General features: G+C 42.0%; 1 protein-coding gene across 1 annotated transcript in view; it reads right to left on the reverse strand.

The window, feature by feature from the left end:
• Positions 1 to 12,072, reverse strand: part of PLXNC1 (plexin C1) — a 154,851-nt gene that overhangs the window by 62,169 nt on the left and 80,610 nt on the right. The window contains exons 8-10 of the mRNA XM_081129087.1: positions 11,204 to 11,306; positions 10,976 to 11,068; positions 689 to 831 (exon numbers count right to left, since the gene is read on the reverse strand). Coding sequence (XP_080985213.1) covers positions 689 to 831; positions 10,976 to 11,068; positions 11,204 to 11,306 — 339 coding nt within the window. The remainder of the gene's footprint in view (positions 1 to 688; positions 832 to 10,975; positions 11,069 to 11,203; positions 11,307 to 12,072) is intronic.

Below are 12,072 nucleotides of genomic sequence, written 5' to 3' on the forward strand. Positions count from 1 at the left end.
AGTACATCTCTTTTTTGGGGGGTGGGGGATGGGTAACACTTATACAAGACTGTCAGAGAGACACTGAAATTTTTTCTCTCAAAAGTTTCACTGAAAGGATGGGTTAGGGGAAAAGAAGTCATAGAAATAGTGATGTTCAAGTGGTACACTGACCAGATATTTTTTGTGTTTGGGTATTTGTTCTTTCATTTTTTAATAGTAACTTATATTCCATTTAATTATTATTTGGGCCTGAATCCAATCCAATAAAGAGAAGGCTATAAAAAATAAAAAATCAGAAAGTTTCTTTTTTGAATGTTAATCCATCCACTGAAGAGTTACCATATTTTCCCATCAAAATCTGAGGTACTCAGCTACTTTTCTAAGTGGATCATCTTCAAAATGATATCTGCTGTTCAAAATGCTTGATTTTGTTAATGAAAACAAGTCAAAACCCAAAACAGTCAACATCTGGAAATTATTGTATACTGAGATTTTGGGGGGTAACATGGGACAGAGTCTCTCACAATTGACTCCAAATGTAGTATATAAATTATTTTACTGTTAAAAATTATACTATATCCAATATTCAGAGTAATTGGTCCACTTTGGCACATGGGAATAATTTGACTACATAAAGATTATATTTGGCATAAATTTTAGCATTTCACTACATTACCAAGAATAAATTACTAATATTTAAACTCACACATCCTTTTCACAAGTACTGGTTCCTTTCAGGATCATGACGATGTTATCAGATGCCCGGGTAAAGTTTGCTCCCGTGACTATCACCTTACTTTTCCCTAAGGTTGATATTTTCTGTGGCTCGATGGACTTAACGTAGAAGACCTATCGGAAATAAAAGATTAAAGCACAAGATCAAAGCTAAGAAATGGCATTGCTCCAAAAAATCTGTTTATGCACTGCGGTTCGAAGAAATCACTGGGAAATTACAACATTTTGCAAACACAAGCAGACAGTGTTTAATGAAATCAATGAATTCAAGGAAGAGCGCCGAAGACTCATGTCTCTCAACATGCGACAGCATGAGGTCAAACCAATTAGTCTTTGTCTCACAAGACAGTTGAAAATACAGTTGAAGAGCCTGACATTCTGTCTGAAGAATGAAATAGCACTAGAGGTCTCAAAAATGCTTGCTGCCTTACAGCCCCTGGAGGCTCACAATAACACGAAGGAAAAGACAAGGAGTCCACTGACCATTGGCCAATGACAGCTCATCATTAAGTTAGAATAAATGTCATTTTTGATAAATTTAATTCCCAAGAAAGCAGGTCCTCTTTTTTTGTTTGTTTCAGTTAGGCTATTTGAATCAAGGTGTATACTGCAGGGGAAAAACCTCAAGAAATAGACCTGGCCAGCCATCTAATATCAAGTAGTTGGATGTCTAAGCCATGTGGCCGTTTCTTCTCCACAGTTTGCAGATACCACCATTTCTTCCTTGGTACCCATGACAAGCTTTATCAGGCCTCTCTATCAAGTAAGTTTCCCTTGGAATCACCTGATACCTGGCCCTATATTATACACCTTATTCTCCATTTGCAATGTCTAATCAAATGCCCTTAAAAAAACAAACAAACAAAAAAAAAACCAAGACCTTTTTTCATGGCAAGAACCATTTTCCATTTCAAAGCTAAAACCACCCCGATTTCTTACACTTTTCTCCTATAGATGTACCGTCTATCATTGTGGTCATGTTGTGGTTCTTCTGTAGACCATTTCCAGCAAGTCTGTATGCTCCTGTAACATGGTGACTAAAACAGGACAGAAGGTTCTAAAATTCTGGCCAATATAAAGGACAACAGCTCTTTAGTGTGAGTGAATCGTACTCACACTCCTGATACCTGAAAACAACCCCCAGGTCCAGAAACGCATAATCATGTAGAATTTGGCCAAGGCCTAAACACCGAGTGCACCCACTTGGAGGAGGATGTTTAGGGGAAAGCCTCTTATGGAGCTGGGAGAGTTTTAGTCACCTCCAGCACCTGCCTGTCACCTGCTTCTTGAAGCAGCCTATTATTCTCGGCTCCTGGTGACGCTCACCCAGGTGGCCTTGCTGGGCCACCAGGCCTGCCCTGCCCACTGAAAGGGATGCCTGATCATTCAGCTCCTTGGTAACCCCGGGGGCTAGATGGCAGAGCAGTCACCATCGCTCAGTATCACCATGGACTGGTTTTTCAGATGGAGGCAAATTCATCGTTAATGTCATCACAGCAATGATGTAATGTGACAGAGAATTGATTTCAGTGGCAGAGTTTATTTTAATCACCTGGTAAAGGACTTTAGTCCCATATTTATAGAATCATGAAGGGCCTGAAAGGGTCACTTTAATTATTCTGTTATCCTTGAGTGCATTTTATGGGGGAAATTATCTGCAAGAGTGGTCCTTGGAATGGGGGGATTAGCAGAGACTTAAAGATAAATCCCTTGCAAATGTCAAGTGTGTGTTGTATAGCAAAAGGCTTACTCTTTGCTCTGACATCGTGTCAGCTAAGTGAAGAAGTATTTACTGAACACCTACAGGGTCCCCAGGATGGTGTTAGGGGCCGTGGGGGACAGCATGTGTGCACTAGGTCAGGAGTTGGCAAACTACTGGATTTGCTTGTAGCAGCCAAATCCAGTCTATGGCTTGTTCTAATATGGTCCATGAAAAATAGTAAAAAAAAAAAAAAAAGAGAGTAATGTTACATGACGTGACAATACATGAAATTGAAATTTCGGTGTCCATAAAGAAAGTGTTTTTGAATACAGGCATGCCGACTCATTTATGTGCTGTTTGTGGCTACTTTCACCTTTTTTTGTTGTTAATTCTCACCTGAGGATATTTTTTCCATTGATTTTTAGAGAGTGGAAAGGAGGGAGGGAGAGGGGGAGGGGGAGGGAGAGGGGGAGAGAGACATCAATTGGTTGCCTCCTAAACGGATCGAACCTGCAACCCAAGTACGTGCTCTTGACCGGGAATTGAACCTGTGGCCCTTTGGTGTGTGGGCCGATGCTCTACCCACTGAGCCACACCAGCCAGGGCACCTGTGGCTACTTTCACACTACAGCAGCAGAGTTCAAGTGTTACAATAGAGACCTCAGAGCCCACAAAGCCTAAAATATGTATTGTCCTGCTCTTTGTAGAAAAGTTTGCCGACTGCTACACTAGAGGAGTCCACTGTCTTCCTAGGGGGCGAGAGAAACCGTGTGTGTGTTTGGTTTTATGTGAACATCAATCATCAGTGCAGACTCATATTTACATCCAAGCTAAGTACGAGTCCCAGGGTTCTTTCCAGATAGTCCTTTCTGCTTCTTGTATTTATACTGTTGAAGTCAGTTCAAGCAAAATTTTCAAACACGCCAAGTAAACGCTTTCTCTCCCTCTCAGCAGAAGATAAAGAGAGCCTTATAACTAGTGTGCACAAGATTTGTAAGGGGTTATAGTTTGCTGCTTAAACGGCTCTACAAACACCATCAGAGGACCTGCCATGTTCGCCTTAACTTTTTATTTCCCCCTGAGTAAAAACAGCCCTGCAACTTCAAAAGGATTTCATTTGAAAACCTTATTGTTTAGAGAAGTTCCCACTGGCTGTCTAGGATGGAATCCAGCCCTGGCCTATCTCATGAAAGCAGATGCTTCTAGTCTGCTTTCAAAGAGGGTCAGATTAGTTGTCCTATGTTTGCTTGGAGAACCTCTCTTAATCTTAATAAGTGAGTCAAAGAGCTACCAAGAGGACCTCATTAAATAAATGGTGGAGGTACACGTACACACACACACACAGGTTGGGCGGCTACATGGCTGCGCTGTATGATTGCAACAATTCTTAGAAACATAACATTTTCTATTTTTACTGATGAAGATTTTAAAAATCCAGTATAGACAAAAGGCAAGAAATATTTCCCCACAACTGTTTCACACACTTAATATTTTAGATTGCATTTTTGTATTTTAATCAAGTGTTAATTCACAATCTGACATAAAGTAGTGGGCCCCATAAGCTTATACATAGAAGGGTTTGGGTGATTTAAAAACATAATCTAGCTTTATACAAAGACAATTTCTTATAGCCCTACAGTGACACTCTTCCCCATCCTATGTCCAAGGATATCCATATGTCAAATCAAAATGCCATACACTGTAACCCTCACAGCCCTACGGTGTCTGGCAATTAACCTCAGAATAGTCTACTTCCTGTCAGTTACATTTTAAACACCTAAGAGTTATTTTTAAATGGCTGCACAATTTTAAATTATTTAATAAAATATTATGAACTCCTGTTGCTTACGAGCTTAAAGCACTCCCTGCTTTGTACAAGAAAGCACGTCAGAAACTGGTTAGGTGATTACGGAATACCCAACTAGTTGCACTTTTTCAAAACAGTCACTTAAGTTATTGGAAATAGCACAACCACTAAGAAACAGTTATCTTTGAAAAGGTCTAAGAGGATTACTCCTGACAGTAAGAATACCTTTTGTGAAATCTGACGTCAACACAATTCAAATTACCATGACATTAATGGAGAAAATACTGCTATGATTGAAAAGAATATTGGAAAGAGGTACATTAGGAAGGCTCAGTTTATTAAGGCCAAATTGTTCTCTATTAATCTGTTAAAAAAAAAGTCTGAATATAGCAAAGCTCTCAGTGGGCCTGGACCTGAATCAACGCTCAGTAAAATGTCTCTCAGATTTCTGCTCATGAAATTAGTTCAAACAGGACTGGATAAAAGTCACATGGATTCAAACCCAGCTGGAAATCTGAAACCAAAGGACGTTAGAGAGATGAAAGTAGCCTAACTAATTAAAAGAAAGTGTCCTGTAGGGCTCTATAGGGGTGAGTATTTGGTTCAGAATTATTTAACATCTTTATTAATGACTGAGCAGGACGGAAGCAATATATTAATGAAATGTGTAAATTGAGAAGTGTGGCAACTAGCAGTAGAGATGGTGAAGTATAAAAGGACGTGAGATATGGAAAGAAAACAGCAAAATACAATCCCACCAAAGAAAAATTAGAGAGTTAAATGGATCGAAAAGGTGATCCGTTTGTTGCTCGGGCCCCTGGTACAGACCTTAGGAACTTGAGATGTAACTTCCTGTTGGTCCCAGGAACTGGCAAGAGCGAGAATACCGACTGAGACAGACTTGGGACTTCCAGGGAGGAGGTGACAGACCAAGGGCCTGTGCTGAGATCAAGGCCTACTTCTCTGACCAGGGGACTCCAAGGTGAGGCTGACATGGCCCAGGGTGGGGCTGCCAAGGCCACTCCATAAAGTTGTTACCCTTTGTCAATGAGCCTTCCTAGTGTGCACTTCGGAACTGGACTGGCCGATTGGACTTGCCCACCAGGACTCCATGAGCAGGGAGGGCAGCTCCCCCTCTCCAGCGGAGACCCCTGATTGCAAATCAAACCCAGCCACTCAAAATCCACCCCTCTGCTGGGTTTCAACTTCAGCATGAGACTCTTGCTGCTCCACTCTCCTAAGGGCCTCAGTTTCCCATCTCAGCGTTGGAGAAGATGCTGGCCTTGCCTGGGCCTGACTCTGTTGCTCTGACACACCTCCACCGACCCATCTCCTCCAGAGGCTTTGATTCTCACACACTCCCCTCACGCCTGCCCTGGCTGGAGGCCTCTGTCCCAGCAACCTGCGGCACAGATGGGGCAGGTTTTGGCAGCCAAACGCCAAGCGAAGCCAATATTAGTTTCCTCCCTTCTGGGTTGACTTTTATCATTACTACTACTAGTTTTAATACTTGTTTATATTTAGCTGGAGTCATATAACGTAGAGTAGTGGTTAAAACTGTGGGCTCTGACATTAGACTGCCTAGGTTCAAATCTCTTGCCTGTCATTTACTTTCTACTTACCCTCTGTAAAAATTTTTTGTCTATAAAATGGGCAAAATAGGTCCATCATGAGGCTTAAATAAAGAGATACTCTGAACTTAGGATACAGCACGGGCTCAACAAATATCAGCTCTCACCACTCAGTTTAGTACATTCCGGCATTCCTTCTCATGTCTTTGTCTATTAGGCACACTCAACTGCTGCCTGCAATGAATCTTCCTCCAAAATATTGTAAGTTCTACAATGTAAGCTCCATGGGGACGTGCATTTTGCCTGCGGGTCTAACACACAATAGGTGTTCAATAAACATATTTTGAATGAGTGAATGAACGGACGAGTAAATGAACAATTGGAAGTGAATCCCACAGCACCCAGGACAGTGGAAGGCCCACAGAAGCTGCTCAACAAGGTACATCAATTAAAGTTAATCTCACTTTTAAAGGCAAGGTCCTTGAAAGGGTCAATTTGGATTGCCTGTGAGAAATTAAAATGCATATTCAAAAGTGATGAAGAGAAAGAAAGAACAATTTGAGTGTAAATTCCTCGAGAGGAGACATGGCTGTGTATGGTTTATTTCTGCCCTACGGAGATAAGCATATTGTCAAGAACAAGAAATATTAGAACAATATCATATCATGGATCTTCACAACCCTTCCTTGACAACAGGAAAGAGAGCAGCCACCCTGCGCTCAGCGGGCAGGGCACCAAGATATAAGGCTGAAAGGGAAGGAAAGGAGGTTAGGGCAGGGTGACAGGGCCAACCGTCTCAGAGAGACTGGCCTTCTGAGCTGAAAACACTTCTCAGCCAAAGGTCAGACACTGAGTTTTGAGTTTGCGTCCCTATGTTGGTGATGCTTTTCCTTAATGCAGCCCCTGGTAAGTGACAGCATTTGTCTTTAGGTCGGGGTGTAGGGATGGGTCATAGGTCATGAATCTGTGCGAGGGAATGGGCCCAAATGGGGATTGAACAAGAAACCCTATCTCACCATGTCCTCGGATGAGCAAATTCACACACTAAAAAAAAAATAAGATGTCATAAATATGAACCATGGACATATAAGACTGAAAAAAATTTTTTCAATAGCATTCCATTGCCACTGAAGAACAAAGTGAAAACTCCTGGGCCTGGCATGTAAGGCCCTGTAGATGCAGGCTCCAGGGTCATTTCAAACTTATGTCCCATATTTTCCTGCAACTTTCTGCTCCAGCCAAACTGAATCACTTGGGGTTTCCTATAATGAGTGCCCCAGAATTTTCTGGCACCCCCACTATGCTTTTGATTATGCTGGTCCCTCTGTTTAGAATACCCACTCCTTAGTCTCCATGCATTTGGATGTTTCTAGTCCCTCAAAGGTCGGCTGAAATGCCATCTCTGTCAATCCATCCATCCATCCATCAAAGACTTAACCAACCGTACTGGTTGTTTTAACTGCCAGGCACTGGGTTTACATAAACAGGAATGACTAAGACAAGGCCCCAGGCACAGAGAAGCTCTCTGGGTTTGTGCACTTTCTGGTGCTTTCCCTATGTTGACACTTTGTATCTTGTATTCTGACATATGTACTTGTATAAGATTCTTGAGACTGATAAGGAGAGAGGTGCCTGATTCATTTGTGTCCTCCGCATTCAGTCAAATGGCATCTAATAGATGCTCCATAAACACCTGTAGGAAGAATCAATCCAAGCTCAGCATCGTGAAGCTGGAGGTTGTGTCTGCAACATTCACATCGCATGTGCCCAGTGCCTGGCGCAGTGCTGAGCGCTCAGTACATAGGTGACGTGGGAGAATGCCTTGAAGGAAAGATCTGGACAGCTTTTCTGCCAGGAGGAGAGTGCTCGGTGTTTTATTCAAGGCCAGCACGGGGGCCCAAACCAGAAACCAGAATTTTCACATTCCACACAATAACAGCAGTGTTTCGTGGAACATGAGAAAGTCCTCCTGTGACAATATGACTCTATTCCCTACCAACCAAAATCGAGGCTCTGTTCTGAGTCATATATTTAAAGACAACATCTGAGTATCACCAAAAATGTCTCTTTCCAAACTAAGAAGGTCATCCATGGAGGAGCCCTGGTGTCAGGTCTGGGCTTTATCTTCAGCCTCCTCCTGATCTCTTGGTGACTCCGGTTCCTTTAATCACACAGCGTCAAAGGTCAAAACATACAGGAAGGCAGTACAGAAAACCAGGATTCAGTGCCTTTTTTTCCCCCTCCCCTTTAAAATAAAAGAAAGTTAAAAAGCCATTGCCTGGACCATTACTCAGCAATGAAAATTCAGGACCAAACTACTGATACATAAAGAGACTTAGATGAATTTCCAGAGAATTATGTTGAGTTAAAAAGGCCAATCCCAAAAGGACACCTCTGGGCGATTCCATTTATGACATGGCAAAATAACAGAAACGGGGGACAGATCACAGGCTGCCTGGGTCAAAGATGAGGACTGGGAGGGGGGAGGGAAGTGGGTGTGGCTGTAAACAGGCAACACGGGTGACAGGACTGCTCTGTACCTTGACCGTTGTCACTGTCAATATCCCACCTGTGAGGTTGTGCTATAGTTTCGCAAGACGTTAGTTACTATAGGAGGAAACTGGGTAAAAGACGCATGAGTTCTCTCTGTATCATTTTCTTATAACCACGTGTGAATCTACAGTTGTCTCCAAAGAAGTTTAACTTCTTTCCAAAACAATCTTGAAAACGGACAAAGTTGAAGGATTACTACTTTCTGGTTTCAAAATGTGTTACAAAGTTACGGTAATCGAAACAGCGTACTACGGTTATAAAGACAGACACACAGACCAATGGAACAGATCCAGAAATACATCCTCGCATACGTAGTCAAATGATTTTCAACAGGAGGCAAGACCGTTCAATGGGAAAGGAACAGTCTCTCCAACAAATGGTGCTGGGGAAACTGGGTATCTACCTGCAATAGAATGAAGCTCGACCCTTTCCTTACACCATATACGAAAATTAACTCAAAACAGATCAAAGCCCTAAATCTAAGAATTAAAACTGTAAAACTCATAGAAGAAAATGTGGAGGAAAAGCTTAATAAAACTGGATTTGGTAATGATTTCTTGCATATGACATCCAAAGCACAGGCAACGAAAGAAAAATATGTAAATTGGATTTCATCATTAAATTAAAAACTTCTGTGCAAAAGGTACAGTCAGAAGGATGAAAGACAACCTACAAAACAGGAGAATTTATTTGCAAATCATATAGCTGATAGGGGATTGATATCCAGAATATATAACAAACTCCTACAGCAACAACAAACACAAACAACATGCCAAAAGGTGGAAGCAACCTAAATGCCCATGACGGATGAATGGAGAAACAAAATGGGGGTCTATCCATAGAATACAATATTACTCAGTCTTAAAAAGGAAAGAAATTCTGAACATGCTAAAAAATGCATGAACCTTGAGGATATTAAGTGAAATAAGCGAGTCACAAAAAGACAAATATGATTCCACTTACATAAGGTACCTAGCGCAATCAACTCAGAGACAGAAAGTAGGATGGTGGTTGCCAGGGTGGAAGGCAAAATGGGGAGTTATTGTTTAATCTGTACAGAGTTTCAGTTTTGCGAGATGAAATGTGTTCTGGCAATAGATGGTGACGATGGACACGCAACAGTGAGAATAGTTAACACTACTAACTGTACGCTTAATGAAAGATGGTAAAAATGGTATATTTTATGCTACACGTAATCCACCAAAATTTAAAAAACTAAAACAACAAAAGATAAGTTTATGTTTTTTTAAAAGTCACTGCCTCCTTGATCCAAGTTCCTGTCACTGTCTTAGTTTTATAAATCAATGGTAAGAGAAAGATCCATCACTTAATAAGCTCATCAATTAGTAAGACCTCAAAGACTCTTAAAGTCTGAAATATTGGCACACCGAGCTTTAGTAATGCCTTTAATTAACTGCATAATCCACTTTGATTCACATCCCTTAGCCTGTTACTTAATTTACCTAAAGTTACTATCAACTTTTCGGCAGTGATTAAAAATGTGCTACTTATTTATATTGGCACTTGACCTTAAATGGCAGTACATGGGCAAATCAAAACCACAGAGTAGTCATGGAATAGAAAACTGAGCCTTTAAAAACACCAACCCTGCCACCCAGGCTGGTGCGGGTCAGTGGTTAGAGCGTCAGCCTACACACCGAACGGTCTTGGGTTTGATTCCTGGTCAAGGGCACGTACATACCTGGGCTGCAGGTTTTACGCCCACCCCAGTCAGGGCATGCGCGGGAGGCAACCAGTCAGAGTGTGTGTGTGTGTCTCTCTCCCCCCTCCCTCCCTCCCTCCCTCTATAAAAATCAATGGGAAAAAATCCTCAAGTGAGGATTAACAAAAACACACACATGTTGTTCTGTTTCCTCCTACTAGACCCCCAGGGTTAATGAGAACAAGAACTTGTCCTTTTTTTGTTTTTCACCACATAGTAAATGCTCAATTAACTTCTGTCCACTGAATGAAGTCAACACTTCTCTGTATTCTAAGCACAGCCCCAGTGTCTGCCTGAAAACATTTACATCATCACCTCCTCTCTTTTCAAACATGTCTGTTAATTGAGCTTGGTGATTTACTGTGAAGAAAATACGAGGAATTTCCAAGGAAATTTCACAGAAAATAACCACTTTTCAGAAGTGAAGGGAAAGATACATATATTATACAGAAACAACTCTTTGTTTTGGAGTTATTAACTACTGGTTAGATTGTCTCTACAAAGTAAAGAAAAACAATCCAAACATGGTTAGTGTGTATACTTTGTACACTTGCCCTTGCCCATAATCCCCAGAAATACGATAATTTCTGAACTGAAATCCCCTCAGTACTCTGTGTTTCACTTCCTTCTAACTCTCCCCAAGTGAGCCACAAAATCACCTTTAAAATTTTACTCCTCCCGGAACAACATTTTTCAGTTACAGAATTTTAATTTCTTTTATGTGAGTGTGCAGTCTTTGATGTACTGAGCCAATTAAATGAAGCTTGGTTTAAAATCAAAGGTAAAAAAGGGAATTTTGGTAGAAAGTAAAACAGGGAGTTTTAAAAAGGAACCCAAAGGGGCAGTTGTTATTGTCAGGCGAAGGGGGATTTTCCCACTCTCAACACAAAACAGGGTCTGACCTGCCCGCCCCGGCTGGTTCTGTTGCGCTTCTCGAACTCGCCTCCTGCCGTCCGGGACGGGGCCTGCTTCTCAGCAGCAACTTGACAAGGTTCCTGAAATGAAGAATATCCCCTCAACATCCAAATAGGTGTGAAGTTCAGAGTTCAAAATAAACACAAAGGACAGGCTGGGTGGTTACCAACATTTATTTTTGGTCAAACCTTGAAATGCCGAAATTGTCACTTTACCTGGTTTCTGTAGTAGCTGGAGGGGCTGCAAGCCGTGAAGGGGTGGATACACTTCCCCTCGCTCTCACACCAAGCACAGCCAGTTCCAGTGCACACTGGGCATCTGGCAACGTAGAAAACCAACTTAATTCCTACATTTTTAGGAAAATCTTCATATCCTAGAATTTCCCTCCGTGATGTGGCACGTGAGCATTTAAAAGAAAAAAAAAATCCCTACACAGACTGTCATAAACCCAGGGGAGAGAGGACAGTCCTCTGAGGCTGGGGATAGGACAATGACTTGGTGCCCTGCTCTGGGCAGTCTTCAGGCTGATTGCCTGTCATCACACCCGCCGGGTGTTGCCATGGAAACCTGAAGCTGGGTCACCTGCTGTGCAGGTAGATAACAGGTATCCACTAAATCTGTTTCTGAATCTACTTCTACTGTCCGTCTACCCTCAGGTAAGTTCCCTTCTGGAGAATGGTCTCCCCTGCTTCCATCCTTGACCCTCGCCTCCCCCCAATCAGCAGTAACACCACCAACTGCCCGAAGGGTTACCTGACAAGCAGAAGGAATGGGATGCCAGTGTTTACTTTTTAATCAAATTCAGGAAGAATTGTGTCTGCTAGTCAAATAACCTATCGTGCATGGACATTAGAGGGCTTGAAAAGTACTTATAGCAGGGGTGGGGAACCTTTTTTCTGCCAAGGGCAATTTGGATATTTATAACATCATTCAAGGGCCATACAAAATTATAAACTTTAAAATTAGCTATGAAAAAAGCTCCTAGATTTACTGAATTTCGAGTCCTGCCTGCAGTTGCCTTGGCAGGGCAAGACCAAATGATTTCACTGGGCCCTATATGGCCCGAGGGCTGGACGTTCCCCAC

This window comes from Miniopterus schreibersii (assembly GCF_964146895.1).
Source record: "Miniopterus schreibersii genome assembly, chromosome: 2".
NCBI lineage: Eukaryota > Metazoa > Chordata > Mammalia > Chiroptera > Miniopteridae > Miniopterus > Miniopterus schreibersii.